Here is a 20,438-nt window from a genome sequence, read left to right on the forward strand (position 1 = left end):
TACAATTGTTCTTGTACCTACCTTTGTCTCTTCACTGGCCCGTGAATCCTCTAGAACAGGGACTATCTTTTTTAAATCTGAATTTCCAATGCCTAGCATAGCATCAGGCATAAGAGTTGACACTTGATAAACTTCTGCTGGGTAAATTTTTTTATGCACACAAAAATATTAATACTGTCTGGATCTAAAGGAACTCATGGTCTAGTGCAGCAGTTCTCAAACCTTTTTTTTCCCCCCAAACTCTTTAGTCTTAGAACCTCTTACATTCTTAAAAATTAAGAATGGGGTTTGAAGATCCAAAAACCTTTTGGATTTTTGGATTACATCTATCAATACTTGACATATTAAAATGGAAACTGAGAAAAATTTAAAATACTTATAAATTCATTAAAAATAACAGAAACCCATTACACATTAACATAAATGTTCTTTTATTGATGTATAATTAACATACAATGTTATATTAGTTTCAGGTGTACAACATATTGATTCAATAATTCTATACATTACTAAGTGCTCACCACAATAACTGTAGTCACCATATGTTATTACAGTATTATTGATTACATTCTCTATACTGTACTTTTCATTTCCATGACTTTTTTTTAAAAATATTTTATTTATTTTGAGAGAGAGAGAGAATGAGAGAGAGCACATGAGGCGGGGGCATCAGAGGGAGAAGCAGACTCCCTGCCGAGCAGGGAGCCCGATGGGGGACTCGATCCCTGGACTCCAGGATCATGACCTGAGCCGAAGGCGGTCGCAGGGAGCCCGATGGGGGACTCGATCCCTGGACTCCAGGATCATGACCTGAGCCGAAGGCAGTCGCTTAACCAACTGAGCCACCCAGGCACCCGACATTTATTTTATAACTGGAAGTTTGTACCTCTTAATGCCGTGTATCTATTGCGTATTTCATCCGTCCCTCCACCTCCCCTCTGGTAACCACCAGTTTGTTCTCTGTATTTAAGAGTCTGTTTTTGTTGTTGTTTAAGATTTTATTTATTTGAGAGAGAGCGAGCTAGAGAGTGCAAGCAGTGGCGGGGCTGGGGGAGCGGAATGGGGCAGACTCCCTACTGGGCAGAGAGCTTGAAGTGGGCTCAATCCCAGGACCCCGAAATCACAACCTGAGCCAAAGGCAGATGCTCAACCTGCTGAGCCACGCAAGTGCCCCTTGTTTGTTCGTTTGTTTTTTAGATTCCACATATATGTGAAATCAAATGGTATTTGTCTTTCTCTTATTTCGTTTAGCATAATACCCTCTATGGTCCATCTGTGTTGTTACAAATGCAAGATCTCATTCTTTTTTTTTATGGCTGAGTAATATTCTGTTGTGTATATCAGTACACTGCATCTTTATTCATCTGTCATTGGACACTTGGGTTGCTTCCATATCTTAGCTATTGTAAATGATGTTGCGATAAACACAGGGGTGCATATATCTTTTTGAATTAGAGTTTTCGTTTTCTTTGGGTAGATATACCCAGGAGTGGAAATACTGGATCATATGGTATTTCTATTTTTAATTTTTTGAGGAACCTCTGTACTGTTTTCCACAGTATTTGCACCAATTTACATTCCCACTGACGGTGCACAAGGGTCCCCTTTTCTCCACATCCTCATCAACACTTGTCATCTCTTGTCTTTTTGATAGTAGCCACTCTGACTGGTGTGAAGTGATAGCTCATTGTGATTTTGATTTGCATTTCCCTAATGATTAATAATGTTGAGCATCTTTTCATGTGTTTGTGGCCATCTGTATGTCTTTTTTGGAAAAAATGTCTATCCAGGTCCTCTGCCCATTTTTTAATCATATTGTTTTTTTGGTGTTGAATTGTATAAGTTCTTTACACATATTGGATATTAACCTCTATCAGATATATCATTTGCAAATATCTTCTCCCATTCACTTTTTGTTTTGTTGATGGTTTCCTTTGCTGTGCAAAGCCTTTCTATTTTTTGTTTTTTATAGGAAGGCTTTAAAAAAAAGATTTTATTTATCTGAGCGAGAACACAAGCAGGGGGGAAGGGGCAGAGGGAGAGGGAGAAGCAGACTCCTCGCTGAGCACAGAGCCTGATGTGGGGCTCAATCCCAGTACCCTGAGATCATGACCTGAGCCGAAGGCAGATGCTTAACTGACTGAGTCACCCAGGTGCCCCAAAACCTTTCTATTTTGAACATAAATGATTTTTAGTGAAAACTATATTCACTTCCCTAAATTAGTGAGAGGATGGCAGTTATTTTACATTTTTGCAACTCTCTTTAATATCTGGCTAAATAGAGGACATATGGATTCTCAAAATCTACTTGTGCTTTCTATCTATTGTTACAGGGTGGTTTGTTTTAAGTACTCTATATGAAGAAGAAAATCTAGTCTCACACAGATATATAGCTGGAAAAGAGTAGTATATTTATAGTCTTTTAAGGTAATTGTGTATATTTGATACTACCTCAATACTTGACAAATGGTAGTTTCTTAAGGGTTATTTGCAACGTGGAATCTGAAACCACATCAATAACTTTTTTGTACTATGTTACATTAAAATCCATTGGTCTGTTCTGCACTTTGGTTGGATCTTTTACCCAGGTATAATTATGTAACATCATGCATTGGTCATTTGGAAAATATTGATTCACTGAGCTATGCAAATGTTAAAATGTTGATACATTTCATTATACATTATAAAAAGAAGTCAAATTCCTTAATATGATGATTGGTTTCAATGGAAAAGTCTTAAGTTTTAAGTTTTGGGAAACTGAAGCTCATGGTAGCAGATGCAAGTTTTCCAGAATTCTAATTTTTTTTAATTTTTATTATTTTTTTTAAAGATTTTATTTATTTGAGAGAGAGAGAATGAGAGAGAGAGAACACAAGAGGGGAGAGGGTCAGAGGGAGAAGCCGACTCCCCGCTGAGCAGGGAGCCCGATGTGGGACTCGATCCTGGGACTCCAGGATCATGACCTGAGGCAAAGGCAGTCGCTTAACCAACTGAGCCACCCAGGCACCCCAGAATTCTAATTTTTACTTGAAAGCTCAAATTGGCAACAAATACTGTTGGGTTTTGGGGAACCTGGGTGGCTCAGGCAGTTAAGTATCTGCTCGGGTCATGATCTCAGGATTGTGAGATCGTGATGAGACCAGCTTCTCATTCAGCAGGGAGTTTGCTGGAGATTCCCTGTCACCCTCTCCTTCTGCCCCCCCCCCCACCATGCTCGTGCACACGCTCTCTCTCTCTCAAATAAATAAATCTTAAAAAAAAAAATACTGTTGGGTTTTCCCCTGATATTGTAGAGTCCCTTTGTTCCTTTTTGAGAAAAGTTCTGCCAGATACGAAAGTCTGATAACCATGGTTCATCCGTCGTTTTCAAGCATATGTGGTATTCCATGAAAAAAGCAGCTAGTTCAGCTCACAAGTCAAATGATTGTCTCAGTGCTTTCCTTGAGACACCGTCATACTTTGGTGCGCAGCAGACGTGCTCTGTGCGTACTTCCCAATTCATCACATAGAATATTGAAAAGCTGGGGCACCCGGCTGGCTCAATCGGGGGAGCATGCAACTCTTGATCTCAGGGTCATGAGTTTGAGTCCATGTTGGGTATGGAGCCTGCTTAAAAAAAATATTGAAAAGACTTGTTACCCAAGGATTTAGATTTAATACAATTAATTTTTAAAAACTGCTTCATCAAGGACATTCTTAAGTGAAGCTGGTATTTATTTTTTAAATTGCTAGTGCATGGTGGTGAAAATTACAGCCATTATTAGTACAGTTTGTTCCAGTGCCTTGTTATGTGCTAAGGCAACTTTACCCAGCATTGTTTTTGCACTGTCAGTACAAATGTTGAGCACTGTGAAGAAGGAAAATAATGTCTTATGTCTAATGTGTTATGAAAATAATCTTGAACTTACGGACTCCTGAAAGGGTCTTGGGCACCAGTAGGTGCCTGAGGACCACATTTTAAGAACTGCTAGTCTAATGGGTAATCGAGCCTCTCCCCAGAAGGCTCCCTGAGTCATCACTAGTAAGAGGTACACGATTGGTCACAGTTTTTGGGGACATGGCAGGGAAGTGGTGGCAGGAGTAAGCAGCTGTCCTGGGCCGATAGCTGGAGGAGTTCAGACAGTCTGGACTACCACTTGTTGGGGAGGTTGTAGAGGGATTTGAACTCTAGGTTCCCAACTCACGACGCTAGGACATTGAATCTGGGGTGAGGGGGCCACAGTGGTATGCACTGGAGTTGCCAGGCCTCTGCGTCAGAGGTGATAATGCATCTCTATTTTCCAGTGCTTAGCATGGGCATGGCTTAGCAAATATTGAATGAATTAATCAGGAGAGTGATGGTAGGAAGTTGGCACCTTCCCTAATGGGCTGCTCTGGGGAGGACAAAGTAATTCTACCTACTTTATTTTTTTTTAATTTTTTAAAAGATTTTATTTATTGGGCGCCTGGGTGGCTCAGATGGTTAAGCGTCTGCCTTCGGCTCAGGTCATGATCCCAGGGTCCTGGGATCGAGTCCTGCATTGGGCTCCCTGCTCCTTGGACTCCCTGCTCCTCGGGAGCCTGCTTCGCCCTCTGCTTCTCTTTCTCTCTCTCTCTCTCTCTCTCTCTCCCCCTCTCTCCCTCTCTCCCTCTGTCTCTCATGAATAAATAAATAAAATCTTAAAAAAATATATAAGTAAATAAAAATCTTAAAAAAAAAAAGATTTTATTTATTTATTTCAGAGAGAGACACAGCATGAGAGGGGAAAGGGTCAGAGGGAGAAGCAGACCCCCGCCGAGCAGGGAGCCCGATCCCGGGACGCCGGGATCATGACCTGAGCTGAAGGCAGTTGCCCAACCAATTGAGCCACCCAGGTGCCCCAATTCCACCTACTTTAAACTTACTCTAATGGGGTAGGAGTAGAAGATGCCGTGGCTTCAAGGAGGCGAAATGCACCCAAGAATAGTAGTGGGTGATGTTTGTGTTTTACTTGGAGGGAGAGACAAGGAAATATTCTGGGCCACAGGGTTGGTTAAAGAATCACGCATGAGAATCATGGCGGACCTGAGAGGACCACCACCTGGTCCGTGCCGTGTGAGCAGAGGGGGTGAAGTCGGAAGGAAGCAGAAATAACAGCTACCTCCCTGACCGCCTCCCTCCAAGTAACCTCCAGATTAGCAGGGCAACTGGGCAACTGGAATGGGGCTACTGGGACCCACCTGGCCATGAGGGGAGCTATGCCCCCTGATGCAGCTTTTTCAATTCTTTTTTTTCCAGTGCTATTCTAGGCACGAGTAACAAGGCCTGGGCGGGCCTACAAGTGCCCTGTCAGCAGTAGAACCCACCCGATGCGGCCTCAGGTTGGATTCTTTGCTTGTTAACAGCCTCGACCAGATCTGTGGTCCTAGGTCTCTGAGGCTCAGACACTTGTGACTTACGGGCTTATTCTTTTCAGCAAAACTGCTTTTGCAAACTTTGAATTTGGCCAGGACCTGGGTTTGTTCAAATGCTCTGAGCGGTTATGAAGAACAGAGTGGCCCTGGTAGCCACAAAGAGCAGCGGCAGCTGCTGTCCCAGCAGAAGAATGACACTTGGTGAGGCGTGGGCAGCGCTGGCCGGTGAGCTCTGGGGGACAACAGGAAGACTTCGCAGCTTCCTAACTATCGTGACTTTGGGGATCTGGGTGCAAGGAGGAGGAAGGGGCCACAAGGGGCAGAATGCCACAATGTGCCCCCACTCCATTTCTGAGCCAGGGGAAGTTGGTGATAGAACTGAATCGCATTCTTTCCTCCACATTGTCTTTCCCTGAGGGGAATCTCCCATCTCCTCACGAAGCCAGGCGGGGGGGTCGCAGGCAGAATCACCTTTATTGGGAGCATGACCTGTTTGGGGCTGACAACCCCGTGGCCCCCACAGGTAGCTGGGGGTGGGGGTAGAGACAGCATCAGAGAAGGAGTAGAGCCAAGGCTGTGAGGACTGGTAGGGTGGAGCAGGCGGGAGCCCCGGCGGGTTCAGGTCTGACCGAGGTGCAGCAGCGTTACTACTACTCTTAGAGCGTGAATACTCTAGGGAGGGGCAGGCACTTAGGGGGCCCTAGGGTATGAAGGCACTTGGAGGCAGGGAGGGGACGGGGCGTGTGCAGCCGGACCGGGCAGGACCAGGCCCGGGGTTTGGCAGGCACTTTGGGGAGTGCTGGGGTGGGGCGGGGCGGGCCGACCCCCAGAAGGCTTTGGTAGTGGCCCGCACAGTCTCTGCGCCGGGTCTGCATTAAATAGCAGCGGCTGCCCTAGTGCTCATCCCGAAGCTCTGAAGGCAGGAACTTGTACTGTTGTTGCCGAATCTGGGCCAGCTTCTTCCGCGCCTCTTCCAGCTCGCGCTCCTTCCGAAGCATCTCTTCCTGTGCGGCAATGATCTGCGGGGCGGAGATCAGGGGCTCAGTTCAGCGAGCGTGCGCACCAGGCGCGGGGCGGCCGGGGCCAGCGCCGGCGGCGTGAGCGCCCTCCTGGCGGTGTCCCGCAGTGTCTGGGGCGACGCTCACCTGGGCGATGCCCCCGACCATCTTCTCCTTCACCACCACTGTTTCGTTTTCTTGGTCTTCAAAGGCGGCGGCCTTCTGAGCCGCCTTCACCAGGTTGTCGGAGGCTCGCTTCACCGCGTTGCCGGCAGCCTGGGCAGAGGGAAGGCAGCGGGAGGCCGGAAACTCAGCAGAAGGAGTCGCTCTACGCCCTCACTGGGACGCACGTCTGGGGGGGTAACGGTTTAAAGCGGCACCGCCCGAGGGACCGTCGGATGGCCAGGGTTCCTCACCTGAAGTCGTTTCATCGCCTCAGAGTCCTGGTCAGCCTTGACCTTGCAGGCCACGAGGAGCTGGGCTGTGGAGGCGGCCACCTGCTTGGCTGATGAGATGAGCTTCTCCTGGCTGGCGTGGCCTTGTACAGCGGCATTGGCGGCTTCACACAAATTGTTGGTGGCCGCAGCCACCATCCGGGCCTGAAGTGAGGAGGATTAGGTTAGAATATGCCGCCTGCCCTGGTCTTTCCGCCCCGCCCACCTCCGGCCTTCTCAAGCCTCCCTAGCAGAGGGACCTAGTGGGCACTGTGTACTCACAGCAGAAATGAGGCCCTGGGACCACTGCCCGTCATCCAGTGCATTGGCAGGAATGGCGCCCACCTGTGGAGGAAAGAGGAGGGCCTACTCAGACCTGTGCCCTCCCTGGGTGTGTAAAAGCCCCCCATCAACTGGAGGACCGGCCGCAAAGCGGCTGCTGTGCCCGTTCTCATGCGCGTCCACGTACATACCTTCCCCTGGGCCACCAGTTCCCTCTGGGCCGCTGACGCCGCCTTTACCAGGGCGCTGGTGGCCGCTGCGATGGACTTGGCAGCTTCCAGGATCTGCTCCTCAAAGTTTAGGGACTCATCCGCCTCCTACAAGGAACAGACAAAGGTTGCAGAGAGAGATGCAAAGTGAAGGTGGGGGCATTCTGCCAGTAGGAGGGGCAGGAAGGGGGGGGGACTGACCTTGGGTTTGGCCCGAGGCTTCAGCTGCTCCAGCTTTTTGGCTGCAGCCTCAATGGCGGCCGCAGCCCCCAGGAGCTCGTTCTCAGCAATGACTGTGGGGTCCTCTGGGTCCACCCATTCTGTTCCTGGTGGGGCAAAGGGAGGAAGACAAGGGCCGAGGCAGAGCAGGGAGGTCAGGAGCACTGGGCAGCATGCTTAGTGCCCCCGGCACCTGTGGGGACTGCAGGCAGAGGCCAGCTCAGAGCAAGCCCAACCAGGAGGCAGAGATTTCCCCCCCCGCCCACGACAAAGACGGCCCTTCCCTCCCTGCCCCTGGTCACCCCTCACCCTTCATGGCCTCAGCAGCTTGGATGAGCTCAGTGACCGAACCAGCCACACGCTTTGAGTGTCCCGTCAACTGCTGCTTCAGTTCTGGGCTTGGCTTCTGCAGGGTCTGGGGAAGAGAGGCCAGGGAGCAGGAAGCATCAGATCTTAGCTTCTGCTGGAGCTAAGAAACAGGCCAGCCATGCCCCCTGCCCCCTGCCGGGACCGCTCCACGCTGCAGCCCACAAACCCCGTGCCGCCTGCGCAGGTGCGCTCCTGGCCCCGCACCGCACACATGGGGAAGACAGTGGGGCTGTGTGTCACTCACCGGCTGACAGGGAGCAGGGAGAATGATGAAATGAGGAGAAAGAAGAGACGACGAAGGCAGAGAAGGGGGCGGTCAGGTGGGAAGAGAGGAGGTAAGAGAAATGAAGAGGAAGAGGTGAGCGGGAAAACCAAAGATGCTAAGAATGATGGGGCCCCAGTGGAAGGAGGCTTGGGCATGAGAACAGATTTGGGAAATAGAAGGTGGGGTGGGGGGGGAGACGTGAACAGCCGGCTGGAGAGCTGGGTGTGAAGCACATGGGGAGAGGACCGTACGCAGGGAGGCTGGTACGAGGAGCAGACAACGGCCGCCTTCCTTACCAGCAGCACGTGGTCCAGCAGCTCCAGGTAGCCGTTGGCACACTCCCGGCCGTAGTGCAGGGCCCGAAGCCGCACATCAGGGGCCACTTCTGGGTGGTAAGCTGCTTCCTATCCCGTGGAGTTAGCGTTAGGGTCCCACAGAACTCCAGGCCCCCAGAGCCCCTGCACTTTCTCCCCTCCCATGTTCTGCCCTAAAGCTGCCACACCACGTCAGACTTCCGCCTCACTATCAGGGTTTCTACCTTGCAAGCCCGAAGCATGTCTGCAATAGCACGACGACTCAGATTAGCCGTGGCAATGACATCCTCCTGGCGACAGGAGTTGCCAGCAGCAACAGCCTTGGCTGTTGCCATGGTGATACCCTTGGTCATGCGAATAAAATCTTCCGGGGTGGAGGTCTTGGCAGGTGGCTCTGGGGAACAGAAGACCTGTTGGGGGTTGAACAAGAAGAAAAATTGTACAGTGAGTGAGACTTACTTGTATAATGTAGCACTCTACGTGTATAAACTGGTCCATTGATCCCCGGGCTCGAGAACAGGCTTTCACTGAGTACTTAGTGTAGATCAGGTCCTAGGAGGAGTTCACACATCACAGCTAACATAAGGCTGCTGGGCATTTCTGACCGAAGTGATTGGGGAGAGTTTATTTGTTTGAAATTTATATTGTTTGAAATTTGAGAGTTTGTTTGAATTACCTTTGAGCTGGGTTTTCATTCCTAAACTATAGAGAAGCCTTGAAGGGGTGAGTGGCAGAGGTGGGGCAAGGGGCTGGGTCTTAAGAGACCTAGATAACAGGAGGGCGTTGAATAACCAGGATGTCAAGTGACAGAGTATGGAGCAATGTTCTAGAATTATAGGGATGGTGGAAAAAAGGTTGTTGGGGCCTTGAATATCAGACCAAGGTACTTAGGATTTTGCATAGTAAGTAAAACCAGTTTTTTTGGATGTATGTGTTTATCCCGCCAATTATTAAAAATCAGCAGGTGGTAGATTCTGTGTGAGGTGCTAGGAGTACAGTGGGGAATAAAGGAGACAAGGCCTTTGTTCTCATGGAGTTTACACTATTGTTTTGGACACGGACAATAAGTAAACAAGCAGAAAAACGAAAGACTGAACTGGGCTGTGAAGGAAATAAAGAGGGTGCCGTGCTGAGAAATAAAAATGAGGTCCTTTCTCAGGTAGGTGGCTGGGGAAGCCTCTCTGGGGAGAGGACTTTTTTTTTTTTTTCAGATTTTATTTTAGTTTTTAAAGTAATCTCTACACCCAAAGTGGGGCTCGAACTCACGACCCTGAGATCAAGTGTTGCAGGCTCCACCGACTGAGCCAGCTAGGCGCCTCTGAGAAGAGGACATTTAAGCTGCAGCCTGAAGGAGGGAGGTTGGCAGGGGCCGTGGGGCTTGGAAGGTGACGGTAAGGAGTGTGGATTTTACCACAGACGCCAGGACACTCCCTAAAGGGTTTTAAGCAGTGAAGTGACATAACCTCGTTTACATTTTTTGGCTCCCGTGTACAGAGAGCGCATTGGAGGGGTGCGTGAGAGGGCAGAGCAGACGGAGGCTACGGCATAAATACACCGTAGGCCTGGTGATGGTTTGGACGAGGTGGAAGTGGTGGGGATGGGGAAAGGAGAAAATGAGATCCGTTGGGAGGGAGCGCTGACAAATCCTGGCAATGCGCTTAGGCGTGAGGAACGAGAGAAAAGCGAACGTTACAGCTGTGTTCCTGCCTTTAGGATCTGAGTTATTAAAAGGTGCCACTGACTGAGATGGGAAGGACAAGGGAATGGTCAGGTTTGGGAGGCACAAAGTTAAAGAGTTTCAGTTTGGGCATCGCCGAAGACCGCATCAGAAAGGGGAATTCAGAAATGAGCAAGCTGAGAAGGAGATGAGAATGGCAGCAATGGGAGGAGAGGAGAGGCCCAGGCAAAAGCCCCGCGCAGCAAAGTGGACAGAGAGCGGATGAAGATCCCAATCCGGGGGCCCACAGTGGGGGGGGGGGGGGGGGGGCGGGACAGGAGGCTGAGAGGAGCAGGGGAGTGGAGGGCGGCTGGGAGGTCGAGCAATGGCCCGGACTGGGGACCAAGACCGAGAAGTCCCAGGTGACCGAGGGGGATTCTGCATGGCTGCAGGTGGCTCCCGTCGCAAGGGAAGTGGCTTGTTGGCCAGAAGCTGGGAGGCCTGGCATCTCAGCGGTTTGTCAAACAGGCAGCTGAGAATAACTAAACTCAGAACTGAAGTCAACTTGCTAGAGAACGGCCGTGGAAGTGGTTAAGCGTGCCAAAGAACAGGACAGAGAAAGCAGTGGTCTGCACCGGCTTGGGCCGGCCTCCGCGTTTACTAGGCCGAGGGTGGCTCGCTGACGCTACGGGAGAGGCGCTGGAGAAGCAACAACAGAAGCCACTGTAACGAGGGCCGAGGAAGAAAGAATTCCAGACAGGCTTGTTCACAAAGTCCAATGATTTCGAAATGTCTGAAGAAGATGAAAGCCAAGAGGAGACCACTGAATGTGGCAGCTCGGATGCCACTGGTGGCGGCGGGAAGTGGGAGGGGGAGAAGGCAGGCGTCCAATGCTAACTAAAGTAGGCGAGGAGGGGAAAGACACCAGCGCGGCTCACGGAAGCAGCGTGGCAGTGAGCGAGGAGAATAAGGAGATTCACAGTCTGTCACGACCCCTCTCGGACCCACATCCCCGGTGCCCCAGACTCCCGCTTACCGCCAGCTCCTGCCGTATGTGTTCCGTGGTTGCCTCCAGGGCCCGTGTGCCTTTGGTGGCCTCATCTTCCACGGCTTTCACGGTCTTGAGCAACGACGTCACATTGGTCACCATCACCTGGGGGCATCAGAGGAGTTGCGGGGGTGTCATGTTAAGGAACAGGAGGATGCACAGCGATCCGCCCCCCCACTGATGCTGCGCGCCTTCCCCTCCAACCTTGGCAGAGTTCTTGAGCTGCCACACAGCAGGGTCGTCCCCGACTTTGCCAGCTGCGGCCTTCGTGGCACTGATGAGGTCTCCCAGGGCTTTGGCCACATCTTTCACTGCGTTGATCAGCACTACCTGCGTGAGGGAGTGGAAGCTCTGGTCCGTGGGAGAGACGGGGACAACAGGCGGTGAGTGCTTCTGGCCAGAAGTAGGGGCGTCGGGTGGCTACCTGTGTCTCAGGGTCCTCGGCTCCCAGGCTGGCTGCACCCAGCTTGACGACATCAGCGAGGCGGGTGATGGTGGCCACAGAGGACTGGGCAGCCTGGGCTAGCTTCTCCTGGCTCCCGGCCGCGTTCTGCACCAGGACCTTGGTGTCTTCCACCAGTACCTTTGCGGTCTTCAGAATGCCCTCCCTGAGGGAGGGCCCGGCTTAGTCAGCCCTTCCCAGGCCTCCCCCAGCCCCTCCAGCCTCTCCCCCCGCCCCTGCACACCCCCCACCTCCGGGAGGCCCGGTTCCCTCCTCACCGGTGATCGGCGAAAGTCTCGGCCCCCTCGCGATTGAGGGTGCCGGCGGTGGCGAACATGATGGTGGTGTCGAGGTCGGCAATGATGCCGGACACGGCACTGGCAGCCGTGATGCAGGCCTGAGTGCCACGATTCCCCGCCTGGAGCGCGGCCAGCACGTGCGAGACCTGGGGGAGGGAAGGCATGTGGGGACTCCGGCCGGTGCCTCGTGGAAGGGGAGGGTCACTGGTGGCTGGGAGAAGGGACGGAGGAGAGGGCTGGGAAGGCAGGACGATGATGGGAAGGGCCACTGCGGGGTCGGAGAGACAGTGCCCCAGGCCACGGTGATGAGCACAGTCACCTTCTCGGAGACTCTCCGGGCACACTCTATGAGCTCCTTCTTGGTGTAGGCGTCGCTGGGGCTGCACTGCAGGGCGCCCGCCTTGGTGACCAGAGCGGCACAGCCGTGTCCCAGCTCCTGCACGCGGTGCTTGATGTGGGCACCTATCTGCGAGCGGATGGGAAAGGAAGATGGCCTTTACAAACGGCACTCGGGGACCTCCACTGTGCTTGGAGGAGTCACGAAGGACCTAACAGAACACGCATCATAGACTAAAGGGGTGGTGAGAAAAAGTGCCCAGCCTGCAGATTTCCTGTTTCCTATCCTTCAGGCAGGAGGTCACCTCCTACACATGGAAAATAATAGCATGTAGGCACCAACTGGTGAGGATTATGTTAAGCCCAGTGAGGAGGTGGGGGAGAAGCACTTTATGCTGGGGAATTTGAATCAGAGGGCCACGGATTACGATTTGGCCTGGATGTGGTTAAGGAGGGGTTTGGGGCTGGGGATTAGGTGTGTGATGGTAAGATCAAATTACTTGCTTTCTTGGAAAGCCAGGAGCTTAGGGAAGGAAGAACTTCTTGGGTCTGCAACAAGGAAGAACTAAGAAGGGATTACAGACCTGCAGGATAGCAGAGAAGTAGCCACACTCCCAGAGGGGTGTCGGCAGACCAGGAAAGCTCTAGATTGTCAGCTGTCTCCTCTATCCCCGTGACTTTGATCCTGTCCCTACATGCGCCCTGATCACTCTTTAGTGGAGTGGCCCTGAGGGGGTGTTCCCCTTTCTAAAGAAGGTTAGACAGAGTAAGGGTGGGATGGCCCCAGAGGCTGACATGATGGGGACAAGGGCATGCTACTGCGATTTTCTGTGAAGGGCGGTGGGGAAGGCCTTCACGGCAGCTGCCCCCATGTTTACCTCTTCATTCTCAGCAGCCACAGCTGCAGGCTTGGCCTGGGAGGCCAGGCGGCCATAGTCACTGGTCAGCTGGTTAGCAAGAGGGCCTAGCTCCTCAGGGCTGGTGTTTGACTTGGTTACCTGGTGACAACAGAAGTAAAGTTATGCCCACACTAAGCTCCCTGGGGGTAGCCTTCTACACTCTCCCAAACTCACCATCTCTTGAACAGTGACAGCAATGGCCTTGGCTGTCCGCACCATAGTTGTCTGGTAATCCACAAAAGAACCTTCTGGTTCACCCATTGGTCCTTCATCTAGCTGAGGGGGGCGGATGGGGAAAGGAGAAAGACCATCAGGGTCTCTGACACTGAGCTCAGGGACCCTGGCCCAGGGGAGCCTCTGACCACAGGCACCCAAGGACTCTAACCTGGTTGATGGCCTGGGTGATGGAGTCCACCATGCCGCCAACAACCCCAGCGGCACTGGCTGCCTCGTTGAGGGTTGTCGTCAGGTCCTCTACGGCCTCTGTCATCATCTGCACAGCCTCCTCCAGGGCCTCCTGGGTGTGAGCCGCTTGCTGGGGGACAGAGCGAGTAAGTGGAGGGGGGCTCTGGTATTCCTGCTTCTCTGACCTCTTCCTAGTAGCGGCCCCTCCCTCCCACTTTCAGTACCTTGGGGTTCCCGCCAGCCTCCTTGGCTGTGTACAGCAACTGCAAGGCAGACTCTGCCAAGGTTTTAGTCTGGTCCAGGAGCGCCATCTGCTGCGGGTGGCTCAGGGTCTTGGAGGCAGCACCCACCGCAGCCAGGGTGAGTGGCTCAAAGTACTGGGCCATCTGGGACACCTGAGGCGAGGGGTTCAAGTGGAGGTCAGCTGGGCCAGGAACCCTCGCTTGCCCTGCCCCGGACTCCCCACCTGTCTCTCCGGGTACCTTGTGTCCCAGCTGGGAGGCTTCAGCCCTTGCAGCACTGGCCAGCGGCTCGATAAGGTGGGAGATCTCCTGCACTGCAGTGAGCATCTGAGTGTGCAAGGCCTGGGAAAGAAGCGAACTTGAGCCCTGACTGTGACCTGGAACAGGGCCTGCTACTTCCTTCCATACTGAACTCGCTCACTCCCCTGGGCATGTTCCTCCTGTACCCTTGACGTCTCTATGAGGCACACTCCTGGATCCCCCATCTTCCTCGAGTCTGCCGTCTCTCTCCCCAGATGCAACCTTCCGTATAACCCATTTCCCCCTTACCTCTTGAGAGATTCCCTCCCGAGGAGCAAGCTGTTGGCTGACAGCAGCAAGGGAAGCCTGGTCTAGGTCCCGCAGACAGCTGTTCAGAGCTGCAATTGCCGCCTCGCACTCCAGCTGCCCTGGAGCCTTGTCCCTGTAGACACATCATAGGCTCCAACACCACGAACCACCCTTTTAAAACAAGGCTAGTCTATCTTTCCGCAGATCCCCCAAATCTTGGACAACAGCCTATCCCATCTAATTGCACTACCCTCCCCCCGTTCTGCTCTATGTTCCCTGGCCACACTGGTTCTCTACCCCTGCAACACCTCATGCTTGTAATGAGCTTCTTGATGGAGTCTGAGACAGTCCGGGAGTGCCCAGCCAGCACCGACCAGCGCGGGGGGTCCCGGGGATTGACTGCTAGGGCCCGGGCTGTCTGGATGAGTCCCCCGGCACTCTCCAACATTGTCTTGGCAGAGACCACAATGGGCTCCATGGCAGCCCGGCCCTGGGGAGAGAGGAGGCAGGGAGGTGAGTCTCAACACTCCTGCAAAGATGAGGGGGCAGCCGGCCCATCGGTTTTCCCTTCACACTGCCTCACCTCAGGGCTGATCTGGGCAGGAATGCTGGCGAACTCAGGGTTGGATGCAAAGGCACTCAGATTGTCCACGGCCTCCAGCAGAGGGGCCGTTGCTGCTCGGCACTGGGCACGGTTCTCTTCTGTGAAAGCTCCGTCAAGTGCCTGCAAGGGGGAGGGACAGAACCTCAGGACTGACTGCAGGCAAGGGAGGTGAAGTGCAGGTGTCCTGGGCTAAGGGGGTGGGGAGAGGCTGGTGATGACCAGTATGGACACGCAAGGGCCTGGGCTCAGGCAGACGGGCTATGGTAGAAGGCCCAGGGACTGATGCAGGGACTGGGGGAGAGGAGACTGGACGGTCAGAGGGAGGCTGGGAATTTCAAACACTGACAACCTTGATAGTCTTGACAAGATTGGCTGTGCTGTTGGCCACCTCCTTGGCCGACTGTACGAACTGGCGCTTGGCGGTAGGATTGGCCGTGCGAGCAGAGGCCAGGCGGCAGCTGTTACACAGTGCAGAGGTGTGCTTGGCCACAATGGTGGCTGCAGAGAGCACCTGCGGAGGCAGACACGCGGAAGAGCCACGGTGAGGGCAGGAGCCCTGCACGTTGGGGGAAGGAGACCAAGATCTCTGCAAGTCTAATTAGGAAAGTACGGAGTCACCTGAAAAGTGAAGATCTGGGAGACAGAGATACCCAAAGATGAGCAGGGTGTGGGAAGGGGGAGATGGAAGACAGCCACCCTGATGGAGAAACTGTAGTAGGGTAAGTAGGAGAGTGAACTCAAACTGTCTACAGAGAAGTTCTGAACTTAGCAGTAACTAAGAGTGACAAGAAACATGGCAGGATAAGACAGTTACCCCCAGAGAAGCTGTGTGTGGAAGGTCAGCGATACACCCCCACATCTCCCACATCTCCCTCTTGGGGCAGTCCATCCTGGCCGGGCACCGTTTCCCAGACTTGCCCATAGTACCTGTTCCCTTAAGTTACCTGGGCCTGCGTACAGCCAGGCTCCCCCAAACTCTGACAGGCCATCTGAATTGCCTGGTTTGCACGGGCAAACTGCGTGGGCTCCACCAGTCCTTGCTGCCCAGCTTGGCTGTTGGGATCAGAGACCCCCACCAGATATGCAGCCTGGGGAGAGAGAGGGGTGGGGGTGGGGTGAGGAAGAAAGACCATCTCTCAGGTGGGACTGACCAGTGACAGTGGGGACAAAGGGGTACAGTAGGGCTAAGTTTAGTAGCCAGGGTACTATGTGAGCGGAGGTATATTAACAAATGATAGTAGCACTATAAAAAAGAAAAAAACCTCTCCTGTTTTGTTAAATGTGTTTGAACATTTCAGAAGGTTGAAAAGGTAAAAAAAAAAAAATAAAAAAGGAAAACCACATGGTAAGGGTTTCATCAAACTTCTGTGTAGATGTGTACCTGGGGGATTGTAAGGTAAAAAGTACTGCTTACTCTAAGTAAAAGTCAAAAAAGGCTTGAAAACCACCCTGGCACGCGCACACACGTGCACGCACGTAAAGCCCCTATGAAAGAGGCTGAAAACTGCAGGTTGTTACGACCACTGATATTTACAACACCTCCAAGCTTCAGAGATCCGGAGAGAGGGAAGGGATGGGTACAACGGTTGCCAACGATGTCTTATGATTAGAAGACCATCAGAAGGTTTGGTTTATACTTCAACACATGGTCGCTCTACTTGTTCCTCTTTATGCTTTTCCAGAGATAAGTCATACCATCTAAAATAGGCCACCCAACAGAACAGGGCAAAGGGAGGTAGGGGAGACTGAGGGAGCAGGCTGGTAGGTTTTCAGGGAAACAGTCTGAGATGAACTCTCAAGCCAGCCTGCCTTAAGGGTTCATGTACTAAAGCAAAATACTCTCACAGCGAACAGGTTGTTTTAATCTTCATAACTGCGTAAAAAGGCAAAGCTAAGTGGTGACTCAATTAACTGGAACTGTAGTCACTGGTACTATTTTAATAAAGTGATACTTATGCGGAAAAAAAACTTGCATATGCCAGTCAGCATATACCAAGAAAGCCAGGGCTGGAAGAGGGCCATTGCTTGGACAGTGTCATCCTAACCCAAAGTACCAGGGGCTCAGGGGTGACAGCGACCAGAACTGTTGGTATTCTATGGTTGCTAACAAACATCTCCACCGAGGAGGGGAAAGAAACCCAGCCTCCACAGAGTTGGTTCTGCAAACATCACTTCTTGGTTATCTACAGGAGCGTCAGGCTGTTGAGGCGGGGGAGGGAAAGCAGGGGAGCGTCTGGGGACCGTCGCAGGGGAATAACCTGTGCGGCTGCCTCAGTGAAGCCACAGAGGGCCTTGGAGGCTGTGGCGATGGCCTCCCCGAACTCAGGCAGGTTCCCGTTCTTGGCGTTTTGGGAGATGCCAGTCATGGCCTCACCCAGTACCTGAGAAAGAGAGGGTATCAAGAGAGTCCGTTCCTGTCCTCAGAGGGGCGGAGGAGTCCCTGGTTTGTCCCATCTTCCTGCCACCAGCCCTCCTTGGGCCCCCTGCCGCACTTACCTTTGAGTTCTCCATCACACTGTCTAGGCAGCCGAAGTAGGACATGTCATTGATGGGCTGGACCGGGTTCTCTAGGAGTTCCCGGACAGTCTGGACAGGGGGAGGACAAAATAGGACTCAAGACACCTCCTTCACCCCCAGACCCAGAATACCGTCCTCAGCCTCTACACCACTCAGCCTGCCGAGTGCCCACCTCCAATTCCCGCAGGGCATTGTCACACTCTTTCTGGCCTGGCGCCTGCTGGGTGCACATGGTGATGAGCTGGTTGATGCTGTCGGTCACCGCCCTGGGAGGAAAAGAAAGCTGAGTGGATGCACGCACAGGTCATCATTCTTGGGTCCTCTATACATGGGAAGTGTCTAACTGTTTCTCTTTCGTGTGTAACCACTCCTAAGCTGGGACTTCTCATGAAAGGTCCCCTCCCCAGTCTCTTCAACACTGCCGGGCTGGGCTTCCCAGCTCCTACATACCGGGCAGCTGCAGCCAGCTGACTCTTGAGGTTGGGGGCAGCAGGGTCTGTGGACAGGGCCTTGGCAGCCAGGAGGAGTTTGCTCGAAGACATAGAGATGCCCTTCAAGTTGGACACGACCTGGGCCCGGTCCTCCTGGCTCTGTTGAAGGTGAAAAGGTCAACACATTGTCCGGTCAGTCCTTTCTTATCTGTCTCTAAAAGGGCTCTTCCTTCCGTCCCAGACACTCAAATGTTGCTAGAAACTGGGGAGGGGGAGGGAGGAAGGGAGGGAGGCAGGCAGACAGAGGTCAGGACTGAGCAGTCACACGGGTACCTCTCGCCTAACCCCTGAGCTGGACCCTGTGTCTTTTCATACCGGGGCCTGTCCTGCCATCTCCACACCAGCTTCCAGGAAGGTGCTGAAGTCCTGTCCAAATCGACCTGAGGCTCGAGCCAGGTCCTGGGGGGTTCCCCGAGAAGCCTGTACCAGTTCTGTGGCTGCCTGATTCAGCCCAGCAGCAGCCTCATTCAACCGGCTCTGAGCTTCTTGAAATGTCCCGGTGCTGGGGGGAAGCTGCAGGGTCAGAGAGAAAGTCAGAAGCGAGCATGGGGAGCGATGCGAGGGAGAGTTTGGTCAAGGAGCGCTGGGAGGTGGGCACAGAGCCTGGGAGTAATGAAAGGCGGTAAATCTGGGAAGTCAAGGTCAAGGAGAGGTCCAGAGGTGGTAGGAGAAGCTTGGAGTTCTTCAGCTCCTACGTGCCCCCACAGCCCCGGTCTTCCTACCGAGTCACTCAGGAGTCGCTTGCTGGCGTCTCCCACTGCTCGCAGGGCATTGTCCACATCTCGCTGGCCAGGCAGGCAGCTGACACAGCGGTTCAGGGCCTGGGTCACTGCTTTAGCCACCTGAGGTGGAAAAGGAGACAGGCGTTGCCAAAATGGAAACAGTTTGGGAGAACCCCTCCTCCACTCATGGGGACATGGGAAATAACTGATCTACTGCCTTCGAAAGTGAAGAGGAAAAGGGGTGCGTAGCTGAAGGGGCTGAAGTTAGGGTATCAAGTGATAGTGATCAAACTGTCTCGAATCTGGTGTTCAGCTAGGCCCCTGCCTCAGGCTGAGACACTCCTACCAAGACTGAGGGAAAGGGTGGGATCCAGACAGGAGCTATCAAGAGCAGACCTGGGAAGGGGCCTATCAGTGTGGATGAGATTTTGCTCCAGGCAGGCTGGGCCGTAGGGGGAAGTGGCCTCTTCCCCAAACCTGACCTGGGCAAGCCGCTGCTGGCTCTCAGGGTCCCCCGGATGGCCAGCTGCCTTTTTTGCTTCCTCAATGAGGCTGCTGGCTTTGTCCAGAACGTCGCTGGCTGTGTCAAGCACAATGGCCTGCACTGCAGGATCTGACGTCAGGGCAGCTACACCCCGAGCAGCCTGGGCCAGTGACCGCAGCCCACCTGCCACATCCCGAGCTGCGATCCCTGGGGAGATGAAGGGAAAAGGCGCCTTTACTGCCCGGCCCTGATCCCTGTGGCGTCCTCTGTCCGCTCCATCCCTCCTTCAGCTCCTTTTCCCCAGCCCCTCCACATACCTGCGTAATTCTCATTGCCCTGGGCAACCTCCCCCAGCAGCTGGGCAATGGCGGAGCTCACTGCTTTGGTGCTGTTACCCAGGTCCTGGGCACATTTCTCCATCTAGGGATGAAGTGGGAGACTCAGGGGCAGAAAGAACCGGGAAATGGGAACTTGAGAAGCGAATTGGGATCAGTTGGCAGTTTAAATGAAGGTTTTGGGCAGCTCTGGAGTGCAGGTGGGAAAGAAAACCTCAGGGTTTGATTAAGAATGAGGTTTTTTTTTTAAAGACTTTATTTATTTAGAGAGAGAGCAGGGGGAGCGGCAGGCAGAGGGAGAAGCAGGCTCCCCGCTGAGCAGGGAGCCCTATGCGGACTCGATCCAGGACTCTGGGGTCATGACCTGAGCCGAAGGCAGACACTTAACCGACTGAGCCACCCAGGCACCCGAGGTTTTTTTTTTTAAGTAAGATTTTATTTACTTATTTGACAGAGAGAGAGCGAGAGAGCACAAGCAGGGGGAGCGGCAGGCAGAGGGAGAAGCAGCTTCCCGCTGAGCAGGGAGCCCAATACGGGGCTCAATCCCAGGACCCTGGGATCACGACCTGAGCCGAAGGCAGACGCTTAACCGACTGAGCCACCCAGGTGCCCAAGAACGAGATCTTAAGAATACTTACAGTCTCCCCAGGTAAGGGTTTAAGCTTGCCATCTCGAGCTGCTGCCTTCACTTCCTGCAGGTCTCTCTCTAGATTCTGTACCACACTCAGTGCAGAATCCATCTCCAAAGGCCCACACGCTTCCTGAGCCTACAGTGATAAGGGGGTTTGGGTACCAGAGGTACTGCTGTGTCCCACTGATGCCCCAGGTTATACAATTACCCCTATTTTAGGTTATTTTGCAGAGTCCCCATCATCCCAGAACTCCACCCTCATTCTCTTTCTTTCCTTTTTAATATTTATTTATTTGAGAGAGAAAGAGAGCATG

General features: G+C 52.9%; 1 protein-coding gene across 3 annotated transcripts in view; it reads right to left on the reverse strand.

Moving 5' to 3' along the window:
- Positions 1-5,828: 5,828 nt before the first annotated feature.
- Positions 5,829-20,438, reverse strand: part of TLN1 (talin 1) — a 31,711-nt gene continuing 17,101 nt past the window's right edge. For all 3 annotated transcript variants that reach the window (XM_028115280.2, XM_028115278.2, XM_028115279.2), the window contains exons 25-57: positions 20,132-20,260; positions 19,476-19,578; positions 19,157-19,365; positions 18,675-18,794; positions 18,268-18,465; positions 17,912-18,051; positions 17,634-17,727; positions 17,441-17,530; positions 17,203-17,325; positions 15,889-16,032; positions 15,294-15,455; positions 14,924-15,064; positions 14,649-14,830; positions 14,341-14,473; positions 14,032-14,133; positions 13,774-13,944; positions 13,530-13,679; positions 13,319-13,420; positions 13,124-13,243; positions 12,229-12,375; positions 11,889-12,055; positions 11,593-11,776; positions 11,373-11,498; positions 11,157-11,273; positions 8,688-8,873; positions 8,446-8,553; positions 7,825-7,930; positions 7,498-7,622; positions 7,279-7,404; positions 7,088-7,150; positions 6,788-6,970; positions 6,519-6,647; positions 5,829-6,392 (exon numbers count right to left, since the gene is read on the reverse strand). In XM_028115280.2, the coding sequence (XP_027971081.1) occupies positions 6,267-6,392; positions 6,519-6,647; positions 6,788-6,970; positions 7,088-7,150; positions 7,279-7,404; positions 7,498-7,622; positions 7,825-7,930; positions 8,446-8,553; positions 8,688-8,873; positions 11,157-11,273; positions 11,373-11,498; positions 11,593-11,776; positions 11,889-12,055; positions 12,229-12,375; positions 13,124-13,243; positions 13,319-13,420; positions 13,530-13,679; positions 13,774-13,944; positions 14,032-14,133; positions 14,341-14,473; positions 14,649-14,830; positions 14,924-15,064; positions 15,294-15,455; positions 15,889-16,032; positions 17,203-17,325; positions 17,441-17,530; positions 17,634-17,727; positions 17,912-18,051; positions 18,268-18,465; positions 18,675-18,794; positions 19,157-19,365; positions 19,476-19,578; positions 20,132-20,260 (4,506 nt within the window). In that variant the 3' untranslated portion in view covers positions 5,829-6,266. The remainder of the gene's footprint in view (positions 6,393-6,518; positions 6,648-6,787; positions 6,971-7,087; positions 7,151-7,278; positions 7,405-7,497; positions 7,623-7,824; positions 7,931-8,445; positions 8,554-8,687; positions 8,874-11,156; positions 11,274-11,372; positions 11,499-11,592; positions 11,777-11,888; positions 12,056-12,228; positions 12,376-13,123; positions 13,244-13,318; positions 13,421-13,529; positions 13,680-13,773; positions 13,945-14,031; positions 14,134-14,340; positions 14,474-14,648; positions 14,831-14,923; positions 15,065-15,293; positions 15,456-15,888; positions 16,033-17,202; positions 17,326-17,440; positions 17,531-17,633; positions 17,728-17,911; positions 18,052-18,267; positions 18,466-18,674; positions 18,795-19,156; positions 19,366-19,475; positions 19,579-20,131; positions 20,261-20,438) is intronic.

This window comes from Eumetopias jubatus, unplaced genomic scaffold (genome assembly GCF_037043125.1).
Source record: "Eumetopias jubatus isolate StellerSeaLion01/CBP00866 unplaced genomic scaffold, mEumJub1_p1.0 scaffold_15, whole genome shotgun sequence".
NCBI lineage: Eukaryota > Metazoa > Chordata > Mammalia > Carnivora > Otariidae > Eumetopias > Eumetopias jubatus.